Source organism: Patagioenas fasciata, chromosome 3 (genome assembly GCF_037038585.1).
Source record: "Patagioenas fasciata isolate bPatFas1 chromosome 3, bPatFas1.hap1, whole genome shotgun sequence".
In the NCBI taxonomy this organism is placed as follows: domain Eukaryota; kingdom Metazoa; phylum Chordata; class Aves; order Columbiformes; family Columbidae; genus Patagioenas; species Patagioenas fasciata.
In genome coordinates this window covers 45,108,867-45,134,464 of record NC_092522.1, presented here as the reverse complement: position 1 = coordinate 45,134,464, position 25,598 = coordinate 45,108,867, and the positions used below count along the sequence as shown (strand labels likewise).

Here is a 25,598-nt window from a genome sequence, read left to right as displayed (position 1 = left end):
GTGTACAGCAGAGGTGAGGAACACCTAAGTTGTCCCTGCTTTCCCTGTCCAAGCAATAACCTTGTCCTCTTGGGGTATGGGTGATGGGAGGCTGGGGGTGCCACAGTGCTGAGGGGAGCAGAGCGCAGCTCCCAGAGCACCCCCATGGCACCTGCTCCCTGAAGTATGGTGCTGTGGCTCTCACACCGCTGCCACCTCACCTGCAGCCATACTCTGTGTGAAGACAAGGTGGGGGGGTCTGCCAGGGGAAGCACAGGCTTGGAAAATGAGATTCAGCCTCCTCTAGCTGGTCTCCACCCTGGGCCAATGTCTTGTGGCTTAGCCTCAGCAGAGCACCTGCCCTGGGCCACAGCAGCCTCCCTCACCCCACCTGCTGAGTATCCCCAGCAGGAAAGGGGAGCACAGAGCCCTTAGATAGACGTGTATGTGCCTGGCCAGCCATGTTAGGCTCCTAGAAGAGCTTGCCATGAGAACATATCCAGAGCCTGCCCCTCATTTGCTGTGCAGGACGGTATGACGGGGTACATGCAGGACACATGGTGCGGCTCACCCTGGGGGTACATGTGCTACCCTCTCTGCATGTTACCTGCACATGCAGGTAACAAAGTGCTGTTTTGGGCACTTTGTGTATTGCAAGCACTCTCACAACTTAAGTCCTTCCCTGGGATTGTACTGGTGAAGCCTAACCCTGCCCCAAAAGCTCTTTCCTCACCAGAAAGCCCTGCAGCAGTAATGAGGCATTATTGTCATTGCTCTATGGGGACTTTTTCAATGACTACCAGTGAGAGAAGAATGAAATATCACAGTAAATAAGTCATGGTGAAAACGTGTCCACCCTAAGAAAACTGTGTCTCCTCAGGGCAGGCTGCCCTAGAGGTCCCTCTCTTCCCCTGGCAGCCTGTGTTCACAATGGGCCCCAAATACCAGACCTTCATCTGGTCACCCAGCCTTTTTGTGAGGAATCTGGGAGAAAAGCTCCCACATGGTCCCTGCCCTGCCCAGAGGGAAGTGGTGTGCCTTGGCTCTGCTCCAGGAGGCCAAGACCTGCACCCAGGTGTGGGCAATTGGTGCTGGCAGTACTTCCCCTCCCAGCAGGGCAGCTGGGCAGGCAGTGGGGTGTTGCTGGGGGTGTCTGGCCATCTCTCCAGAGAGGCAGGAAATGGTAACTGTCTCATTGAAAGTAATTGCAATCTCATAATAGGGGCTTACTTTTCTAACAGGAATGTGTTAATGTGGAAGTCTCTGGGAGTGGAAGGGCAATGCATTTCGAGCTGTAAGTTGTGACTCTTCTTTGTGTGTTGCCATTTGTATCTCTTGAGCTTTGGAGAAGAATGAGAAGCGAGGGGGATCTCAGGTCTGTGCCCATGATCTCACCCCTTGGCATTTTTGATTGACCATGGGCAAATATTAAATGAGATAGGCAGGCAGGTTCACTGACTAGCCTTAGATGTTTGTTGACAACTTACAGCAACCTAGTTACTCTTAAAAATGAAACATCCTTCTTAAACATCCAAACCCCCTAAGCCCCCTCTATTCCTCATTTACTTTTTGAAAGTCTCTCTTTTTGGTGTAGAATAGTGAGTACATTTTTAGCTGTTAAAATTTTGCTTATACTGATGCCAGAATGTCCTGGTTTCTTGCTGACTTTTAATGGCATGTTTTTCTTCAGAAGCTAAAAGACTCCTGAGAATAAACAAACTCCAGAGTATTAACATTTGTTTTTATGTTTCGCTAATATTAACCTTTTGTACTTTCCTGGAAATGCTGTATCTGTCACCGACACTTCAGGGCAATTTGTGTTATGCCCTAGTCCTCTTTTTTTTTTTTTTTTTTTTTTTTTTTTTTTTTTTTTTTTTTACTGTATTTCTGTGCCTTGCTTGGAATAACCAGAGCAAATTCTTTGATGTTCACATGCATATCTCTGTTCCCATAAGTATGCCTATTTTGGTGGTGCTCTGTCCCCATGTAGGCCAGAAATTGTGCTCAGAATCCATTATGGTTAAGGGAACTATCTAGAAAAACTGTTTGCCTCTTTTTCTTGTAGTTTTTTTGCTTTTAGGATTACAGCCACAGACTGAAAAGAAATGAATAATTTTTAGTGTAAGATATTTAAACTCAGGTAGTATCTGTGGTTATACGTTTATGTGGGTTTTTTAAGAACTTACTCATCAGGATGTGCTATGTGAAAACTAGGAAAAAGTGCAGATAATGATTTAAATCATTGTAAGTTTCTAGTTTATAATTTAAAAAATAAAGTTCAGTCTTTAATTTGGCTGTCTTATAACCCCAGCTTTGTTGATGGCTTGGTTTTCCATAATTTGCAGTGTAATTACTGCTGGTGAACTATCATTAGCTGTAATGGAAGTGTGTTGAGTTTGTAATGTGAGTTTACAGAGAAGAAAGGAAAGGGAATGTTTCAGAACATCACACTAATTCTACATTTCCCTTACGCATTCAGTCCACAGTATCTTTATATTATGTCTGCGCTATGTTAATTTCAGGCAGATTTGAGTGGGAGTCTTTAAATGGAGTCAGAAGCTTCAAGTACTCCAGTTCTAATAAAGGGTTAGATCCCTGTCAGTTCTAGTCAGTGAAAATACCCATCAAGGTAGTATTCTACTACGCTGGTTCCCTCAAATGGTGCCTTAGGTAATTCTTACTGTGCATCTTGAGATGGACTAAAATTACCTGAGCTTTCAAAAGCCTTTTGCAAGTACATAATAATGCTGTAAAAGGTAAAATACTGCAACAAATTGGAAACTAAGTAGGATAACAAAGAGCAAAAGCAGGACTGGAGTCAAAAAGCAAAGTCACTTATTGTGGTCTTGCAGGTTTTGGTATACTAGCTTTGGTAAGATACTTATGAATGCTGAGTGTGAAAATAATAGAATAACCGCTTCATCAAATATGTGAAAACTAAAGAAAAACTACTAAGTGTACAAAGTCATCTGATCCACTTAAAACATTTGAGTTCTTGTACAGAGAAGGCTTGTGGTGCCTGAGCCACAGACCCTTCAGCAAAGGACTTACATCAGAGCAGTAAGTGACCAAGAACCACAAGGAAAAAAATACGATAGTTCAAAACAATTTGCCTGCATGTATTATTGACAGTGTTATTCTTTCCAAACTGAATTAACAGAAATTATTTAGCAATGACCACAGTCTAGATTTGTAAAGGTACTTAGTATCCCTTGAAAAAAACACTGCATGTGTGTTTGTGGGACTTGTGCCTGCATAGTTTTTAAAGTGTGAATGACAGTCTTTTTCTTCTTCTTCAATGTGTATTAAGGCAGAGAAAAGTAAGTGGAACCTCTGGTAGCAAGAGAATGGTACCAAAAGTAAGAGTCAACTAAACCAATACAATGCATTTCCCTGGAATGATGTGTTGTTTAAACCATCTATGATAAAAGGGAAATTGCTAATAAAGAAGCTCAGGGATGTGAGGAATACGTGAAGTCTTTCACAGAAACTGAACCTAACAGACCAGGCAGTCTAGAGATTATAAATCATAAACAGAAACCTATCTAATTACTTCTTGGCTGGTGTTGAACCAAGATACTGTATTGCTGAAGTGAGCCAACTTGGCAATTTGGCATTCTTATGCCCTTTTGTTTTTATTTCAGTTATTTTAAATCTAAATTTTAAAGGTGGAAGAGAGTACCTGTCTGGAAGTTCAGGAAATGTTTTTATGAAATATGGATGCTTACACTTCTAAACTGAAAATGGAGGGAAAGTAGCAACATGTTATAACTGTTGCACAAGCTTCCAAAATAGTTAGTAAGTGGCAGTGTTTAAATCAACTGTTAAATATACAGGGTGAAATAGAGGAGTGCTTTACTGTATCTTTTTTCCTTAGTAGCATTTGAATCGTGCAGTTTCTCTTGTTTGTTTTGTCTTGTTTCACACCAGATGTTTTTATGAGGGAAAACAATGGTGGTGTGTTTTAATATTGATGAGTTGATTCTTCTGGGAATAATAGTATATCTACCTTCTCAGAATACAAATTGTGGGAGGTTTTTTATAATGTAACTACCACAACACATTAAATTTTAAGTGCAACTCTTTGAAACTGTGGAACAAATTTTTTATTGTCTTTCTTCTATCTACTTTCAGAGTGACTCTCCTTTTAAAACTATGTATCGTGTTTTGGTGGCCTTTAAAAAGTAAATGTGTAAATCACCAGAGGTACTGTGTAATGTGTCAAAGCAGCATATGCTTAAGCACCTTATAAACTATTAAATAATCATACTTGTCTTTCTGAGGTTATTAGGTTATTCATTTTTAACAATTGCAGAACAACTTAACTAAAGTGCCTTGCTGTAACTTTTTCTTCTTTTTTTTCCCCTCAAGGAACTTGAAGCCCTGAAATTATAAATGATTTGGTGACAAGCCGAGCTTGCAATGCAGGCAATAAAAACCGTGGAAAAAGAGGTGACTTTTGTAAGGGAAAGGATTTTCACGGAATCCTTCCTACAGAAACAGGAGTGCAGCAGAAGCCTGGAGAGCGGGCGGCTGGGCAAGCAGCAGCCATTGGAAGGAGCTGTCTGCAGCTCGCAGTGCTGCACTGAGCATGTCCCAGCGGAGCCCAGCGCAAGCAGCACATTATGCAAAAAGGCAGCTCTAGCAGATGGGAGAGAGGCACAGCAAGCATTTGCTCCGCTTGCATCACCACTGCTTGAAAACGAACCTGGATCGCTAGAGGGGATCTTGCCGGCAGGCCGAAGGAACGAAATCCGGGAGCATGGCTTGATTGCAGAAGGTCTTGCACAGAGAAAAATCATGGGGAATCAAGATGGGAAGCTGAAGAAAAATGCAGGTGATGTGCATGAAGGAGAGGATGCCTCTGGGCCCAAGGATACAGATGGCACAAAGAAGGTATCGGGAAGCAGGAGGGGACTGGGGAAGCATGCAAAAGGAAGTGAATCCGGTAAGAAGAAGGGTAAGTCGGAGTCGAGGGCCTCCGTGTTTTCAAATCTGAGGATCAGAAAAAATCTGTCTAAGGCTAAAGACGGGAATAGTAGTTCACGGGAGGATGTTTTGGAAAGCCAGGCCTCGCAAGCTGGAGAGCTGGACAGTACTTATTCAACTGTAGCCAAAACTCCAGATATAAGCATCTCTGCAGATGAAGGGGGTCTCTCAGACACAGATGTGGAACATTTTGAAATCCGAAATGAAACTGTCCCAGCTGCTGCAGAGACGCAGGATGGACAAAGGACCAGCTCTGGCTCTGATACGGATATATACAGTTTCCATTCAGCCACAGAACAAGAGGATTTGCTTTCTGATATCCAACAAGCTATTAGACTGCAGCAGCAGCAGCAGGGGGCAATTAACACTGGAACTGAGGACCTTGTCACCAAAACAATGGGCCGACACATGGTTAATTCGCAAGCAGCTCCCTTAGATTTTGAACGGTTTCTTTCAGTAACTACCACTGACAAAGAGAGGAGCCCAGACGCTGAAGCAGCTTTTCCAGCGATATCTGAAATTGCGGAAAGCATTTGCGTCTCCTGTGCAACTGAACGTGAACTGAAAGAAGTGGTAAATGGCACAGGCTCTCCTGGTAATGGTTCATTTCAAACACAGGAACGTAATCTACTGATTGATGAACAGAAACAGCTCGTTTCTGGAGTGGATGCTGTAGCTGGGGAACTAGAAGATGATTTAAATAGAACTGCAGTAGAAAATGGGTCTCAGACACATAGCTCCACACGACCTTTTCCAACCTCGGTAGCAGATGCTGAGACTGAAATTGTTGAAGTGCAGGCTGTTGATTTGCAGGATACAGTAGCAGAGGATGGTATTTCAGATGCAGGCCATGATCATGCTGCTGAGACTCAGGAAGAGAAACATGCTCTGTCAGCCAGTCAAGAGGACCTGCATAATGGTTTATCCGCAGAAATGAAAAATGGCATTTTGTCTTCTGAGGGGACAGCAGGCAGTCCGATCCTTGGTTCCCGATGCTTCAAGCCCTATCTAATTAATCCTTGTTACATCAAAACCACAACTAGGCAACTGAGTTCTCCCAACCATTCACCATCTCCCTCCCCATCCCAGAGCCCACTTTTTACAAGGAAGCAGGAGTACTTCCACCAAAAAGAAAAAGTCTCAATCAAGAAGCAGAGGTCTGCTAGTTTAACAGGTTTATTTAGTCGTTCTGCAGACTGGACAGAAGAGGTATCTAATCACAAATGTGAGATAACACAGAAGGTGGGCTCTGCAGGCTACTTGGAGCACAAGGAGTTTAGAGAGAGGTTTCAAACGGAAAGAGTGCCTTCGACTCATTCAAGGAAGTCCTCAGGGGTGCAGGCTTCTGCAGAGACGTTTCCCAATGTCTTTTCAGGTGAGTGACATGTATTAAGTTCAGTGTGGTGTTTTTGTTTTTTTCTCCCAGAGATTTTTTAAAATACTTGAATTCAGTCCTTTACATGTACTATTGTCTTTACTTGTGCTGACAGTTTCAAAATCAAAGGCCTGATCTTAGTCACATTTCATTAACAAGCATAGTGTCTCTACCCAGTGTCAGCCTGGCAGTATTGCCAGTAAAGGAAGTGCGTAACTCTTTGAAGTTTTTCTTTCTGCTTTTCTCCTTTGTTTAAATCCTCTAGGAGAAGGCTGGATGCGTTAAATTATTCTTGTTGAAAAAGCTAAGAGCTGCACTGTTGTAGGCGGACTGGCTCTCCACATAAATAGATCTTTCAGATGCAAAGCTTCCTGTAACTAAGATCTTGTTTGGGGTTTTCTTGTGCTAGGTGCTGTTCTGATGTACTGTAAATATTTGGGAGCTGCACCTGGTGTTAGACTGAGGCAACGATGAGGATTTGCTTAGTGCAAAAAGGGAAAAGCCATGTAGGCACAGATGGACAGCACTACAGAAAGGAGCCAATTTCCTCTTCAGAAGGGTAAAGAGGAGGAGAAAAAAAGTTAATGAATTGAAAAGGCAGCATAAAATGGAGAAGAGAAACTGTGGATAGTATGATTTGGTAGCTGTGGCAGGCTGCTGCTCAGGCTATACAGGGTGACTCATTGAGAAAAGCGTTCTTTTACCTTGCCTGCTAGGCAGCATGCACCCTCTCACAAAGGCATAAGAATATAGAGTTTACAAATGAAACAGTGTGAATAGATGGTTATATTTTCCTGCACTTTGAGTTGTTGGGTGGTTTGTTTTGTTTTTTTTTTGTTTGTTTGTGGGGGTTTTTTTTGTTTGTTTTGTTTTGTGTTTGGTTCGGTTTTTTTTTTCCCTTTCTCTTCCCCCCCCATCTGAAGTTTCTATATAGAGCTAACGTATTCACAAATAGAGATGGCCTCTGCCACAAGAGGGGTATGTATACAGAAGAAACTCAGCATTATATTCAATTTATTTTTCATTGAAGGAAACTGTAGAACTAGGAGAATACAGAGAACATACCCTACAAGTATCTGTTACAAGATTAAATCAGTTGGATCTATAATCAGGTTTGTTTTGAATGGAATTCTGTTTTAGATGCATGAGCACAGTAACCATATATGTACTGGACATATTTGCAAAAAATGCAGTGAGAATTTTATCATGCTTCTATGAAAACTTAACAAAATAGCGTGGTTTATGAAGGGAACAATGACTAGATTTAAAAATCACATGTGAGAAAATAGTTGAACTATCAACAACTGTTTATCATAAAAAGGCTATCTTGTTTTATACCGTAGGCTTAAAAAAATACATAACTTGTAATTGTTTGCATTCATAATTGCTTTCTTTGTGCACATTCTGCTCTGCTTGACGTCACAGTAATACTGATGAATGAACCTGTCTGGAAACAGAAACTACAATTAGTGGCTTTTTTGCACAGCAAAAATTTTCAAATCCCTTCCATCTGTTTTCTTAGATTTAATTTCAGTTTTACAATTTGAGGTGATCACTACTTCCAGATTTATAGGATATAAAAATCATGTGCAATTGACACCTGACAGCTTATAAACAACTCGGAGAGCAAAGCTTTAAATGGCACCATCAGTAATTAGACTTTCTTCTTTCTGGTGGTACTATGATGGAAATAAACTTTATGTGGCAAACTCAAGGAACATGGAATTACTTTTTAGATACCTGTTCTCCAGGACAGAGCCTTTTTCACATTTCTTCTCAAGGTTTTGACCTACTCATTAATAATTTTTGGGTTTTTTGGGCTTTCTGACTAACACTTTAGACTTATTGTGAAGAGACCAATGTCCAATGCAACAGTAGTTCTGTCTCATATGGAAATTAGAGTGACCCTCATTTGCATGTACATACCAGCTGTCTTTACAGGCAGAGGACAATTATACCTCTCAGTTCATGCAGAAAAGCTTGAAATGAGGGAACTGGAAGTGACGTGATAACACTTTCTCTCTTTTTAATCATTCTTATTTTAAAAAATATATTTACAAGCTGAAAATAATCAAGAATATAAAAATAACAACTAATGTACATGAAAAAGGAAAATTAAACTCTATGTTAGTATTCCTACAGACTGGCTGTCATTGCTGTAAGAGCAGAAAAGCCTCTTTATTTAAACCAGTCTGCACAGCAACAGTTACAGAAATAATTTCCTTTTAATTTGAATACTGGTTTTGAAAAATGTTGTATTCAATTGTGTGCATCAGATGCATCAATTCAGGGATTACAATCAGGATTTTAGAAATAACATTCTTAATGGTGTCTCATTTCTGTCTTTTAAAAAAAGTCAGCTTCTTGCCTAGAGCATTAAATCCCATCTTGCTGTGCAGGGACTGCAGTGTTGGTCTGCATTTCTAATTAGCATCAAGTAAAATATTCCCCAATAATTTAATCATCGATTTTAATGACAGCAGGTTCTCTGCAGATGACTGGCCTACTTTTGCACTATGTTGTGGTTTGGCTGTGTGCCATTTGGTTTTCACAGTGATCCATATGAACTGTACCAAGACTGTCTTAATGTAAAATGTAGATGCAAACCAACAACTGGAATGCTAGAGACTTTGCATATTTTAATTTTTCTTTATATTAGAAATAAGTAAAATATGGTATTTCAGATTGGATGCATTAACTAAGAATGTGGTGTGGACAAATTTATGGAGATTTTCTAGTTCAGGCATCAGATCTATTTCTTTTATGGTGAGGACAGCTGTATTTGAAATTGCAGTGACAGTAATTACAAGTTCTAGATTACCTGATGCACAGTGGAGCCATGGCTTTTATGTAGTGGTCCCAGGAGGAAAAGAGCTGAACTTGAATGAATAGGGTCGGCTCTCTCGCTTTGGTACGTGGCAATGAATGATTTGCACTAACATCACAAGAGTATCTTGGTGGGAAAATGAAACTGATGTTTCCAAATGTTAACATAACTGAAACGGAAGAGCTAATAGATTGATTTAATAAAAAGGAGTTTATCCTGGCATTAATTTGAAGTGCAGTGATTGCAGAGGAGCAGAGGGTGTCTGTTACATAAACTGAATGTAAAAGTCCCATCAGTTGCCCCAGATGGTAATTAAATTCAACCCAGACAAACCTGTGCCCTTTCTAATCTCTGTTGGCTGGCTGTAACACACTTGCTGCATGAATCTCTTTCGAATGGATTATTTATCGTTACATTTCTCTTCAGAGGTTGATATTTATGCTGCTCTAGCTGTAAACAGGAGACAAACAAAAAGTCCTGGTTACCGTAAACCAGAACAGTCAGTCCCTTGCTTGCGTGCTAACGGCAACTTTTTGATTTCCACAAAGTGCTGGCCTGCTTCTCACAAAGGCCACTTTAGCACACTTCTGCACTGTGCTAATGTCATTTGCACCCACTTGCAGTTCCAGCGCAGTGTCTGCAGGCATAAACAAAGGTCTTGGTATAGATAAGTATGTGAAAACTTGGAAAAGACAGGATGAACGTTTTGTTTCTGAGACATAAAGTAGGTCTTTTGAAATACTTCAAGTGCTTTCGTTCTGATTCATGTGATGATGCACACAATATGGATTTGTATCTGCTGGCATCCTGAGGAGACTATTTATCATGCAACTGTTATTTGAGCCTACTTGTGGTTAACTGTTTCACTGATTTTTGCTAACAATAATACAAATATTTCTTCTATCAGGTGGTGGGGTTGTGCAACCTCCTCTAACTAAGGGAGCTGGCAACAGCCACCCTTCATGTGATATGGGATCACACACTACGCTGGGTGTTGCTAGTAAGCATGTGAAGGGAAAGACCCCACTCTTTTTGCCTAGTAAACCCGAACCTGGAGAGAGGTGGAGGAAGAAAAAAAGGGCTGCAATACTGCACTCCAACTACAGTAAACTGTGTTTGAAAATGGGCTGCTGTTATTGAAAGACTGCTGAGTGCTGATAAATTGCTTTAATGTTGCTGTGCCAGCACTGCAATAGGGGAATGGGAGCAACATGAGCAATATCGCTGGAATGCAGTGCTGCCACAGGGCTGTTTTGATGGGGTCTCATGATTAATGCTTTGATCTTTATCTAGAACTTCACTGGGAGCAGCAGGTTTTGGTCATGGGACTAAGTGGTTGTATCTCTCTGGCAACTTCTTTCTGAGCAGCAGTTCTGTTCTGAGGTCTGACTGGCAGCCTGATTCTTGTCTGGACTAGAAATGTGTCATCGTGGGTGCCTGCTGATGACTTTTGGGGAGCAAAGGGGGAAAGGGAAAGGGGCAGTTCATAGCTGGAGGCCCATGCAGCTCTGCTTCGATCTGAGACATAGTAGCACTATAATAACCATCACACATGGGATCAGGCCAGAACTGGTCATTAAAGGACGTTGTGTGCTTCAGTGATTTCATTTCTGTTAAAAGAGCAGTGGATTATTCCAGTGGGAATAGTTATATGGGATTTAGATCTGAATGTATTTATTGGACTAAATTGTGCTTTATCGTTTTTTAAACTTTTAAAAATTATTTAATAGCTTGGGTGGGGTGATTTGTGCATTTTTTCTTTTTTTCTTTAAACTGTACAGAAAAACTGCAGAAAAAGCTCTGTTTCTTGAAGCAGGCCTCACCTTTTTCTCCACACTATGGTGTCTAAAGAAAAATAAACTTGGAATTCAAAAACATCTCTAGGAGTATTTTAGGCCACCTGCGTTGATAAATCAAGTCCTAATGTGAATCATGGTGATAGGAAATGCAAAAATACTAGTTAGCCAAGGCATCTTGTTTGTGGTGTAGTTTAACCAAGCTCAGAATATGACCAAGTGTATTCTTTATAAACTACTCCTGCCAAAATTCAAACTTACATAAGGAGTAGTGGTGACAAAGTGCGTAGGTGTTTCTGTCACTGTGACTTTGATTATTTTTAGGTGCATTTCAAAGCATAGTTCTGTAGAGGCCAGGTGGCATACAACAGTTTCTGGAAAATTTTATGCATAGAATTTGTCTTTTTGGGGCATGAGGTGAACTGATAAAAGGGGAATAGGGCAGAAACAGTGAGAATTTGTGAAAGGAAGGCGATGGGATGATGTGAGGACTTTACATTATGTCACATCATTCCTGCTTCTTCATGTGATAATACAAGGCCAGTTGCATTTCATTAAGTGCTTTAGAAAAGGCAGCAAAGTGTATTCAGGAGCTGTGTCACACTGATTTGCTTTAAGCAGCAACAACTTCCTGCATTCCTACATTGCAGTTCATTTAAAGGAAGTTAGAGACAAGGAGATGGTCGGTGTTACCTTGAGTACCAAATGAATATTCCTAGTTTTATTTACATATTACTGCTGTCCATAGTAAGATTCTTTCACATTTACGGAAATAGCTAGTCTTTCTGACCATGAATTGCATGTTTTCTGATGAAGAACCTTGATTTATTCTTAGATAAATACATAACATGACTTCTTTCATCTGTAGATGCATAGATGGTAGAATCCATTAAGTCAGTCGGCAGTTTTGCAGCAGTAAGAAGGAGTGGTTGTGAGATTGTGTGTGAACAACATCACCATTATAAAAGTAAATCCTAATATACATAAAATTAAATGGAAATGTGTAAATACAGAAGAAGTGCAAAAATGCTTGAGAATTTAATATTTTTGTGTCTTGACATATGCAAGTCAGTAGTGGCAGGTAAGCCTAGTCACAAATTATATTTATCATCGGGACAGTCATATTTGTCAGTAAAAGTATGAATTATTTGGTCTCAGGATCTGTATGAAATTTATCAGGAGCTCCAGAGCTCTGAACCTGGTGTGAATTTGAATCAGGAGGAAGCACAGATAACTTTACTGTGGAACTAATTATAGGAGGTAGCTTTCATTCTAGAGTTTATTTGATGCCAAGATCTGACTCAGATGTCCCTTTAAGAAATATAATAGCTAGTATGAACAAAGGGAAAAACAACTTGTATTTTTTCCTCTTTCTTACACTGATAGGGAAAAAATAATTGTACAAAAGAAGTCAATATTGCAGTAGCGCTATAACTAACTGCATTGACATCTGCTGGCAGGCATTGAAGAAAAGGTGGTTTTCATTGAAAAAAAAAAAAAAGAAAAATGAAACGTTACCTTCATAGCAGAGGGTGTGTATGTAAACACTATTTTGTCATGCAAAGAGTCAAGACAATACAGTATGCTGAGAAATAGTTGAGGGAAATATTTTATTACATCAATAAAAGGACATGAAGGTCCAGTTATAGCAAGGGAGACGTGCTTAGGTTTTATTCAAATGAAGTCTAAAAGAACATACGTGCAGAAATATATTAGCATGCAGGTATATATTTTTCTTTTTTGTGGAATGAAGTTATGATTTTCTGCTTTTCCCCTTTATTCATCTTACCAGTTTTTGTTTATGCATACAAAGAATAAGAGCTTGTGTACATTGTGATAAATATTAAAAAGTCAGCAGTTATTAAAGCTGGAGGATATTGTCAAACTGTGGGTACACAGCTCCTGGAGAGGAATAAAAGCTAAGTGATGCTGGGGCTCTAATGAGTAGGTTGAAAGAAATTTGTTATTTGTATCCCGCTTCAGAGGCTTGCTCATTCAGTTCAGTTGTGTGTTGTGACCTGTGGACGCTAGAGCAAATACTTGGATTTACTTCTAAGATAGATATGGGCCAGACTGCATCAAATGTCAGTGTGCATGAATTTGGACTAACAAAAGATGCTATTAGTAATAGATACCCAAAAATAAATTAAAAAAAAAAAAAAAGACATCAGAGAAACTTCTTAAAGAGCCAGACAGAAACAACTGTGGCTTTCCAGCAGTCTGTGAGAACCTCTCACAGAATGCCACCTTCACGCAACAAATTACCATGGAAACTAAAAGGGTAAAGATGGGCAGGATTAAATACTTGCTGAGAGGAACATACGCACCTGGAAAATACAATATGAAAGTTGCCAAAGAGGCATATGATACCTGAAAGATTTGGTAGATGGACACATATAGATTCCCTTTTACCATAAACTATTGTAATTAGAAACACTTTAGCAACATACTTCTGTAATCTGCAGTAATACTGCATTAGAACTGAAGAGAAATCAAAGTGAGAAGGGACATGCCACGTAATGTTGTGGCAGGGTGCATCTTCTTTACATTTTTAGAAAGGTATTTTGTACTGTGTACCGTTGCTGTATCATAGTTGAGGAATTGGTTGACATTTAAAAACTTCAGCTTCTGAAAGATATTTAGTGACGTTTAAGATATATTCTTACTCTTACTGTATATATGATACAAATAGTGAAATGTAAGGATAAGAACATAGTTTAATACTTTGTCTCAGCTTATCCTGTATGTCATACATCAGAAAATTAAGTGTGGGAGAAATGTATAAAATCTTAGTCACTGTGAAAGCAAAATGTCAAGGAGCTTAATGCTGAAGTTAGGGAGATGGAATCCTTCAGAGATTTGCTAATCTGCAAGAATTCTGAAAGCACTGTCACAGGCCATCACATGTATTTTAATATATTTTCAAGTTCTGGTGATTACAAAACTATAATACCTGCTTTGCCAAAAAACTGTTATATTGTTATTTTGAATGATCCAGGTGATTTTCATTACTTAATTTTGACTGCAGCAACAAGCAAGGCTTTGGAACAAATCTTGAGGCAGAAAATAAGATATAATTAGCTATTGGTTGTACGATAAAAGGGCAAAGAAAAATGGAACAAAATGCAGTGTGGTTTTAGCAAAGATCAATAAGACTACATTGATAATTTTATGTACATCTACTTCCTAGACAACACATGAATATTAGGAAGGAATTAATCTTGGTTTATGTACAAAATGAAACACTGCAAATAACCCCAAGAAGAAAATTGCTGGTGTTTTTGTTAAGGGACTCTCTCATGTTACTTCTATTTCATCAAAGAGAAAGAGCTTTGTTTTCACCTTCTCTACCTGGTGTTTGGTCAAGCTGTGGAATTTTATTGTATAATTAATGTAAGAGTAGAACTGGGTCATGATCTTTGTCCTGACCTTAGTGTTTGCAGGACTTGACCTTTTCGTTACTGAGTGAAATTCCCAGTAAAATTTTGTCTTTCTCTGCTATACAATCTCTGCTACAAATTTCAAAATTGGGAACTGAGCTGGCACTGGGAGTCATTTCATCAGGACCAAGGTCTCTATTATCAGTTTTGACCTGATTGCTTAAGTTTTTTCCAGCATGATTTGTGCAAGTATGGCATATGGTTAAGTTATCTTTTAACAGACCGTTGGGTGATATGCTGGGATTGGTGGTATTGCTATGTCTGATAGGCAGCACGAGTGGAGCAAGCTATTTAAAAATACAACTGCTTGGTTCAATCATGGGACACAATCGGTAGAGTGAGATCAGTTTTTTTGAAAAATGTTTGCTTGTAACGTCCTTTCTGAGGTGTCTTTTTACTTCATTAATTCTGAGTTGTTTCCTCGTCATCTTTATTTCCAGGGAATCCCATTTTTCAAATTTTGCCAGACCTCTGCTTTTTCCAGCAGGCCATTCTCGGAAGAATTTCAGTGGCACTTGGGTGAGGTGCCACTTTTGCCCTGTGTATGCTGCGGTGGACAGCAATAGTCTGTTGCCAGTAGCAGCTAGTGACCCTCCTTCCAAAAGGGAGCAGGCACACATGTGTTCCCTGGGTTTTTTGGGGATGTCTTGAACACTTGAAACTGTTAGAATTGTGTGATTCTCTTTCTATAACTGTGTAATGGGTTGCTTGTTCTAGCTGAGTTAGTTGAAAATGCAATGATATGATTGAGTTGTTTTACACAACCTGGATTATGCTGAAACGATTAATGATAATTATGGGGCTATAATTAGGGAGAAAATTACTTGCTTAAGTTACATAGATGTTGATATATTGTGGTTCTAACTTACAGCTAGTTAAGAGTTTTCATGGAAAATTTTTAACTGTTAAGAGAGTACTAAGAGGTGGGATGTCACAAAGGGTGCGAGATTGAGATGTCAAGAGATTCAGACAGCTTGGCAAAGTAAAGCATGGTGTTTACTGTGACAATCAGATATATAACTGACAAATGTGAAATTAATAATTTGTAGTTTTATTCTAGTTGTTTGGATTGACTATGTTCACAGGCTCTTCATCGATACGTTTTTTCAGTTGAATTTAATATGTGTTTCCAACTTTGAAATTATATAGAACTGTGTGTAGGCAGGCATTGTGGGTAAATGGGAAGATAGTGTCGATGTATGTCTTTTTCCTAATTCTCTTGTTTAGAGAGGCTTTCTGTTTTTGACTTCCAAATTTAAGATGATGTGGGTTCAGTTCATACCATCCATGTTAACAGAGCCAGGAAATCTAGAGACAGAATATCAGAGAAGAAAGTACAGTCCACTCAAGTGTCTCCACACAGCTGTAACTTTAGTATCATTGTAAAAACTAAAATATAGCATATAAATATATAAATATATTTAAATATATAAATATATAAAATATAAATTAATGTAATGCACATTATATGTAACATGCTAATATACAATATTATTATATAAAGAAATCATTATTTAACCTCTGTTTTATTCCCTTTAGGAGCATATCTATGTGTACAAGCAGTGAAGGCAGATATTAGCTATTACATTGATAATAAAAACAAAAGGAAATATCTTTATGACAGTTATAGGAATTTGCACCATAACCCTAGACCTTGACAAGTTTTTTTTTTTTACTTTTAAGGTTCATGTTGCCTGGAAATAAGACTTATGACACACTTTATTTTGTGTTTATTCATAGTGGAAGGATTAGATTTTTATTTTTTTCTTTTTGTTATGAAACCATGTTGAGTGTGCAGACCTATTGGTTGGTGGGTTTTCCATATTTTATGTAACCAGGTTGTGACAAAACCGTCACATGGTTTCAGGAAAAGTATCTGTCAATGAAAATACAGTCCCTTTAAAACAACAACAAAACAGGCAAAACAACCTCATAGGATGAGATCTATAACAGAGCTTCCCGATCTAAATCAGCAGAGGATTAGAAGCTGCAGTGAAAAAGAACAATAAATGAAGTCTCTAATCCTGAAATATTGGGTGTAACCTCCCAGGTCAGGCTTCAGGCAAGCAAGAGACTAAATTTATTTGTTATATTCTTTTTAGTGCAAATGTATATTCAATATGCATTTCTGCAGGACTTGTTATTTGAAGAGATGTCTAAAATACCAATTCGCAGTTCCGTTTCATTCCTCAGGTTCCACAGACAACTTTGAAAATCTCTTCTCTCTCAGCAGTCATGTGTTGCATATTGTATTTAGGTTTGCTGGTACAGGTTAGCTGAAAAACTTGAAATTTGAAAATATTATGGAATTAAAGGCAAATATTTAAGAAATGTAATACTTTTGATCCTTGAAATATTAATTTTATATGTGAGTTATTAGTAACTAAATGCTTTGTATATTTGAGATCTGGGAAAGTACATTAAACAGTAGAAAAGTGAAAATGAAGTGTGACTGATTTGCCCCTTGGAAATGCTTCAGCACACTTTTGCTGTGTAGTTTGGAGGAATGGGATGAACGGAAAAATCTTGTACTGTAAAGTATGTAAGAAATTACATGGAATTGCAACTCCTAGCGCATGTACAAGCAAGCACGTATGGAAGTCTTTGCAGTATTTCTGTCTCCTGGAGGGGTTTGTCCTCTTCTGGCATTCCAAGGAACAGTTCGTGCTGCACAGTTCAGGTGCTTTGCCAGCCAATTTAGATCTGATTTAGCTGTGACCTTGATGGTAGTATATGTAGTAAAACAGACAAGAAAGAAGTTGGAAGGAAGGAAGGAATGTTAGGGATATATGCAGTAGCAGATATCTGAATTATAGTTTTTCCTAAGCTTTGAAATGCTGCTCTTTTTTTTTGTTTTTTTAATTAATATAAATATGTTCACTATTGTAATCCTTTGGAAATTGAAAAATCATAATAAGACTACATTTGTCTCTTTATATTTTGTAAGACTAATAGAAAACATTCTGAATGGTAATGCATCACTTTGTTCATTTCCTTTTTTTTTTTTTTTCTCTTGTCCTAGCTCCCCAAAATAGAGAACCACCTATGGTACTTTTGGCTTCAAAGCTTATGAAATCTCTTTGCTGTGTTAGCATTTATAATCGCACTGATACGGGGAACAACTGGGGAAAAGAGGGCAAGCTGATTTTGGTTTTGAAGATGGAAGCACTACATGCATGAGTCACTGTTAACCCATGATACGACTCTGAGTAGGGTGTTCAGGGCTGGAATTAGACTGCAGCCATTCACACTGCATTGGAAAAACTAAAGTTGAAAGTCTCTCTCCAGTCTGTGCAGCTTAAAATGTGCGGATGCAGCTGCTGTGCTGACGGTGACAGCGTGGTGTGGTGCTCTGATGGTTAGAAGAGAGAATCGCGGGAGGCTGACAGGAGGGGGAGCTTTTGGAGTAGAACTCATTTGTATCATCAGTCTCAGCTTGTGCTCACTGACAGATGTGCTCCCGGGCTTCTGCAAATGCAGTGTCAGGAGGGTAGAAAGCACATCTTTAAAGATAAATGTGAGGTTGTAACAACTCAATCCTCAGGGAACTGTTATTGCAATCTCTGCTGTGGTGCTGGGCCTCGGTGCATGAATGTGTGGCTTTTTAGTGTGTCTGTGAATACTGTAGTTTTCTCCTCTTTCTCTCACATTTGTCTCTCTGTTTCCCCTCAATAACTAAGCAAATCCAAAGCCAACAACAACGTGCTCGTGTTATTACTGGTTCTTAAGGATTTTGTTGTTCACTTTGTTGCTCCCTTAAGGTTGGTCTTCTGTGCAGATTGGTCAGAAAAAGAGCTATAATGTGAATTCCTTGAGTTGGGACTTGCCTGTATTTCTCGGTGGACAGTATTGAATGTGCTTGCAACGTTCAGTAAAGACCTGCATTTCAGAAAAGTGTAAATCCTTAGTTTTAGTGTGTGCCTCAGGAGAAAAAAAGTTGTCCTGAAATATAAAATAACTGTAATAGACCAAACTTGCTTCCTTCTAAAAAAGGCAACCTCTCCCGTCAAAAGTCACAGAATCACAGAACGTTAGGGATTGGAAAGGACCTCAAAAGATCATCTAGTCCAATTCTCCTGCTGGAGCACAGTCATGCTAATGACAGACAAGGTGGTTCGTATTATTAATACTGATGGCCAAGGTCTGTAGCAGTTCCTGCCATATGGAAGGATGCGTAATATGTACATACAGATATCTCTTCAGGCCAAGGGAGAATCTGTGGCTGTGTCAGGTTGGTACTGGGTGGGAGGATAACATGAAATTATTATATGTATATTTTATATAAATATATATATTTTTATATATAAAATAGTTAATATTTTACAATATTTCATTATTATATGAAATAATGTTTGTAAAATGACTTTTGGTGGGGGTAGTCATCCTTTCTCCCTCCACCTTGCATTTGAGTGAACATGGTTGCACTAAATCTCAAATTGAAAATGATCATTCAAGAATAGCAATTACCTGCATTTTTGAAAAAGGCGGACAATATGAATGGAAACCATTCTGGACTTGCAAATTTTCATTGTGCAGTGAATGGCTTATATGTTCTACAGTTGTTGCCAGAGGTGATTTTGATGAAGCACTATTCAAGTGTTGGTCATAGTGATGTCCTGCAGGAGATCATAAGTGCTTCATCTTAATGAGAACGGAAAGAAGTGGCAGATGACGTGGTGGTAGGGAACATGGAATTTGGAAGCTGAGACAGAAGACCTAGGCTGAGCTATGGCAGAAAAAGTATCACAAAATATCAAGAGTACCTGATACTACCAAACTTAATTTCACATTCCCATTCTTTTAGTTAGTTAATTGTGTAATCCTTTGTAAGAAAATAAAAGTCTTATCCCTTAACTAGGATTTAATAAGCAATTGTAAGCTGCTAAAGAATAACTTATAAATGTATAGTCATTTACTGGAGGGCTTTGGCAAGATCCTCAGAACACTGATTTTATCGAAGGCTGAAACTTAACTGCAGTTCTTCTCTAATTCAAAAGCTGGTACGTCTTCCATCCTTGCCAAACTAATGCTTAGGGGAAAGGTAAGAACAGGCTCTAAGAACTTCATGACCTGGGATTTATGGGAAGAAACGTTGTTATAGTGTAAAAAAAATTGACCTTTTTTAAGGGAAGAAAAAAAAAAAAGCTGAGATATCTTTGTTCTTTACAATTTTCATGGTGTGTAAAGTCAACCAAGAGAAATTTCTTTTACCATTGCCCTTCAATCCCTGTAGCAGAAATCAGCTGATCATTTAATAATTATGACATCATTAATCATTTAATTATTCCAGGTTATTTGCAGCCATATTTACCTATTGAGAACACATTCAGGTACTACCTCATGTAAGTTATGAGTAAGAGGTGATTAAGGCTATTCTTGCTGCATTTTATTTGTAAACTGAAGATGAAAAAACATAGCTTAAAAATATTGTGGTTGAATTCTATGGGAAATTAACCTAGGAATTAAATATGGGCGTGATTTTGTTTTTTTCTGTTTAAGGAATAGGTTCAGGGATTAATATTGCACAATTTTGTACATCTAGACACAAAGTCATTTTAATTTGACATCATTATAGTGCAAATAGATGGGACACTGCCAAACCATTTTTGGTTCCAAACAGAAGTTTATACTAAAGTTTATACTAAGTTTATACTAAAAAACCTGTGGAGTACAAAGTAAAAGAGGTATTTTGCTATACCTGAACAAAAAGATAACCTTCTTCTTGCCCTGAATCAAAATAATGAATGTGATTCCTGCTGCTTCCCAAACACATATTGCTTTATTTGACATCAGTGCAGGCATAGGTAAGGGCAGAGCGCAGCCAGCCGGGGGGAAAATTTGGCACCAACCTCCCCAGGCTGCAAAGGACTTAAGAGTTGGAATGCTTCTGCTGTAGTGACAACTGGCTTTTACCTGAAAACAGGTGAAAGAGAAATGTCAGATGCACTTGACAAGGGAGGCACAACTTCTTGGTGAGTGGTGGTTTTCAAACATTGGTCTTCCCTGTAAAACAGCTTCAGCCCTGTCTGAAACTACAGCACCACAGTGACTCTGTCTGTTGGGAAGTGCCTGATGGCATGGAGTTGCCTTGAGAAAATGAGTGACATTCTCAAGTAACGACACACTTTCTTTTGGTGGGCTGTACTCTCACTCCCCTTTAAGGAAATATGCATTGTTCTTTTTATAACTTTGACTGTGTTTTATGTTTGGGAGGAGGTGAGTGGTTCTGATACTTGTAATGACTGTTCAATTTGATGATGAGCCCCTAGCTGGTTAGGTACAAAATTTCAGTGGCTTAAGTCTGTTCTAAATATATTGCCAAGTCAGTGCTTTAAACATATAACACATTTATTGTTGATGCAGAGTTGGTGTGTTGGGTTTTTTTGTTTGTTTTGTTTTGTTGTTTTGTTTTGTTTTTTTTTTTTTTTCCACAGCTGTTCACAGTGAAGCTATTTTCTGTATGCATTGAAAAACAAACTTTTTTCCAGCTTGCATTTGGTAAAATGTGTGAAATGAACTGGCAAAATGTACTTCTGTAATTCAAATTTCTGTCTGTCCTCAGCTCTCCATAGCAATCGTAAGAAGCACGTAAGCTGTGTGAGAGCACAGCTTTATCCAAATATTATTGTTTCTGTTGGGAACCTTTATTTATTTTTTTTTTGACTCAATGTATATTTGACGCAAAGGACAACTTAATTGTACTCAAGTTAGTTTAAATGATTGATTCTTTCAGGTCTAAAAGTACTAGCTAATGTAATTAAATAAATTTTACTACCGTATGTATTCCAAGACTGATAATGCACTGGGGAGAACACTCCAGCCTCAGATGGACAAAGTAATGCAGAGTGCAGTAAGAGAAGTTAAGCTCATTAATGACTTTATTTAACATATATGCTTATTCTATGATATATTGTCTGAATACTAAAGAATGTTTAGACAAAGGTTAATAATCACTAAGTAACAATAGTTAACAACCACCATACAAATTAAACTGCAACTGAATGGCAACTGAAATTCTGAACAAAGTATCTGAGCAAGACTTAAGTGGTACAAAGAATAGCAAAATAATGGATGTATTAAGAAGGAAATAAAAATAAAAAAAACAAAACAAAAACAAAAAAGGGCTCATTTCCTGTTTTGTCAGTGCTAAATGTTGTTCCTGTTAATTCAGTTAAACCAAAAGGGCCAGGGGGCTATTCTTCTGGATGGCCAGGAGAAGAGTCTCTAAACATGACATGACTATTTAAATGTTGGAACATCCAGACAAAAAAAAAAAAAAAAAAAAAAAAAACCAAACAAAAAAAAAACCACACACAACAACAACCAAGACATATCAAGTCTGATGTTCAAAAGTCATGGATTACATTTTAATATTTAGTATGACATGAAGAAATGTGTCATTTTCTCACATAGTCCTATTTTTGTGTGTGTGTAGGGTACTCTTCCTCTGGTGCATTTTTTTCTTATTATTTTTTCTTCTGCATTTTACATAAATGTAGAGCATCGACTTCTCCATTCATCCTCGGCACTTGCAGTCTCTCATTTAGCTAGACAACTTTCCATCTCATTGAACTTTACTCAGTGATCTAAGATGATGCTATGGTAATATGATGTGCATTGCCTCAAAAGTCTAGCTACTTATTGGTGTTCTAGTGTCAGTATGATGCCTGTCTTATACTTTTTTTTTTCTTTCTAAAACTTGCTGATATAGCTTAACCTTAGTATTTTTAGCTAGGAAAATCAATTTACAGCAGTAAAAAGGTAATAGCTGGGGCTTTTTAAAGTGGTCTTGTACAGCACCACTAAGCATTGGCAACTACAACCCTAAAGAAAAATTACTAAGAAATCACAAAACTGTCTGTCTGCAGATAGCTCCCTATTTGTGCTTCACTTGATTTCACGCTGTAGCCTTTCTTCATGCAGGGAATTGCTGTACATCACTGTAACTGTGGGTAAATTGTTGTGAAAAATCACAGTGCATTTCAGACAGTAAGAAAGCTTGTCTTCAATTAATTAATGACTTTGAAGATTTAACGACTGAACTTGATCTTCAGCTAAAAAGAAGGATGTGTTGAATAAGCAATTATGTTATCATCACCTTATAGGTGGTGAAACCAAGGAACAAAGGCAAACTAATCAGCAAACGTAACAAAACTTGTGTATCTTATAAGTTTATCCCCTGGCTTATCCCCTTGAATGTACTGTATCATGTCTAATAAAAGGCTAGGAAACTTGGACAAATGATTCAAAATTATCAGTTCTTCAGATGTGGAGGGGAAAATCTTAGAAATAACTTCTAACATTTTAATGTATTGTTTATTTTGGGCTGTATTGCCCCATGAATTTAAAATAATACAGAAACTTTGGGCCAAATGTCACTTACAATGTACTTTATAAATTACATCCAGATGTTTTATAAAAAAATCTTTTTATATGTTTAAAAAGCCTGGGAAATTTAATGTTTTGAGTAAAATCAACATTCAAACAGAGATCTTGCACTTATATGTTAAAAAAAAAAAAAAAAAAGTAGTACTATCATCATTATTATTGCTACTTTAAATGTCACTAAAATACTTTCTTAATGCAGTATATTTTTTCTGGAAAAGTACCTTTGGCTTCCAGAGACAAGGTGGAAAAAACAGACTATAGGAACTGATTTAGGTACAAATTGTATTCACAGCTAGTTTATACTAAAACACGAAATTAACTTTATTACTCCGTCTGCCTTTCCTCTTCCAGTAGATCTATTTAGTCTCCTAATTTATATCCTGTAACTCTGAACATTGGCATCTTTTGACATTCTAGAGCTTAATCAAGCAATTTAATATTCTTAACATGTAGATTTTACTACAGCCGGGGTATATAACTAATTTTTGTAGTCTCTTTCTTACTAATTGCACACAACACAAAGGTCTTTCAAACCTCTAGCATTGTCGCCTTTAATATACTTTATAGCGTACTTTTTCCTTTCATGCTCTGGTGAGATAACAAAGAAAACACTTCGATTGTGAAGTCTGGCTCTGTAATAGGAATAAATATCTTTTCTTGCTTTTCAAAAGTTTTACTTTTCTGAGTTGATGCTTATGGCACTGCATTTTAGTTTGGAGTACTCTGCTGCTCCGGAGCCTTATTAAATACAATTTTAAACAGAATAGTTATCAGGAGTTTTTGTGGTTTGTTTGTTTGTTGTGGTTTTTTTTTTTTTTTTGTTATTATTCTTTTATTGATAGTTTCTCCAAAGAAGCAGAGAACAATTTCTTAAAGTCTATGATCATTTTATGATGTTTCCTGGTAATATTTTGATTTTTCCTGTCAGGACAATTGCATAATTTAAATAAACAGGAAATTGATGCTACAGTAACATCTCATGTTTTTTGCCTGTACTCCAGAGTGTAGCCAACACAAGGTATATTTTCTTGAATATCCTCATTAATGAGGCTACAGATCAGTTCAAATTATTATATAGAACTACGTTATATTGAAGACCTATTATGGGATACTTTTCTGAAGAATTATTTTTTTATTTCATGTTTATACTTCTAATAGATGAGATTTTCAATAGACATTGTAATACCTTAATCTTTGTGTCCCATAGATAGCTACAAATTCTTATTGATCTGTGTCATCACCTTGGCAGGACGAACTCTACTGGAAAAGCTCTTCAACCAGCAGGAAAATGCACCACAAGAAGAAGCGGAAAAACTGTGTTCTCGTATTATTGCATTGGGTCTTCTGCTTCCATTCACCGACTGCTTCAGAGAACCATGTAATCAGAGCACCCAGCAAACCACACCCACGTTCGATGTAAGTACTGAAAACATTCTCTTTGTTCTGTTTTGCCAAACAGAACATGTCTCATCAGTCCTGAGAGAATTCTGTTAGTCCTTTTAATGAAAAATTAACCTTGAGAGAGTGACTGGCTAGTATTATGATATGAGCTCAGGTGTGTACACTTTTGTATCCAAGTAAGCATAAGTTTTAAAAGGTTCTCTACTAACTTGGTTTCTTAACTTATTAACTCGTATCTTAGTCTACTGTACTGTTCTTCATCTGTGTTTTTCATTAAGTCATTTTAATCAAAGCACTCTGTAGGACTATCAACACTCCAATCCCATAGCTGCTTCACCAAAAATAAGGATTAAAGGAACAACAGAAAACACCATGTAAAAAAAACAAAACTTTACAGAACCCAGATAAGATATCTATGCTAGATAATTCCCTCTCCCTGAAAGGTTTTGATACAAAATAGTACTGGGATCAGTGCAACTTTGCTAGAGTTCCAGCTACTGTGTTATCTATGCCTTTGGGCTATCTGGCCAGACTGCTGTTATTCATGGTGTTTGCATACCATTACAAAATTGTGGTGTAGACATCGCCTAACATTTTTTTTTTTTTCTTCTTGGATGATGAATTCAACATTGTCTGATACTGTACAACCCATGAAGTTCTACAGTGAACTTATTTTTCTGATCTTTGCTTTTAAATTTTGACATTTCTTTGTAGTGGTGTATGTGACTGAAGATAATAAAGGTTTTCCTCTTCACTAATTAACTTTAAAATAATGTACAAATATTAACTAATCTACTTAATACATTAGTCATATAGTTAAGATCATCCCTATTCTATACATTTAGCTGAAGCTTGGTTAGAAATTCTCAAAAAATGATTGGCATAGGTATGGGAGAACCAGTCTTTTTAAGTCTTGAAATCTTTCTAGTCTTTCCTGAAGAATAGCCTTATACAATGTGTTAAACAAAAACGGGTAGAATAAATTTGTCTAATGAATTCTTAACACAAGCAAGCTTTCCTAGATAAACTAGCTTATTTACAAAATCACTCCATGTTCCCTTAACAATATTCAACCTTTTTTTTTTTTAAAAAAAAAGTGTTTAAAATATCTTCAAACTGTTTTTAGAAATTAATCAAAACGTTGAGTGTGACTATAAAACTGAGGTTATTCAGGCAACTTAATCACACACCATCTGAAAGTGTTTGTGGTTAAATATACTCAATAAATTTACATGTCCTATTTTTTCCAGGTTGTTTAAAACAGTCTGGAAATGTTTTCTGTTCTGTTTTTACCATATATTCAGCTAAACTCTTCTTCTTTCAAGTATTAAACACAATAGTCCTTTTTTAAAAAGTTTCTCCTCTGTTACAAACAGATTTTATCAAATGATGCATTTAGAAAG

At 37.6% G+C, this 25,598-nt stretch overlaps 1 protein-coding gene across 2 annotated transcripts in view; it reads left to right on the top strand.

Moving 5' to 3' along the window:
* Window positions 1-4,398: 4,398 nt before the first annotated feature.
* FMN2 (formin 2) overlaps window positions 4,399-25,598 on the top strand; it is a 158,520-nt gene continuing 137,320 nt past the window's right edge. The window contains exons 1-2 of one of the 2 annotated variants that reach the window (XR_011738305.1): window positions 4,399-6,343; window positions 24,044-24,210. Coding sequence is in view for 1 of the 2 variants with exons in the window: in XM_065835906.2 (XP_065691978.2) it covers window positions 4,402-6,343; window positions 24,044-24,210 (2,109 nt within the window). In the remaining variant the exon portion in view is untranslated. The remainder of the gene's footprint in view (window positions 6,344-24,043; window positions 24,211-25,598) is intronic. The other variant, XM_065835906.2, reaches the window with a different exon arrangement.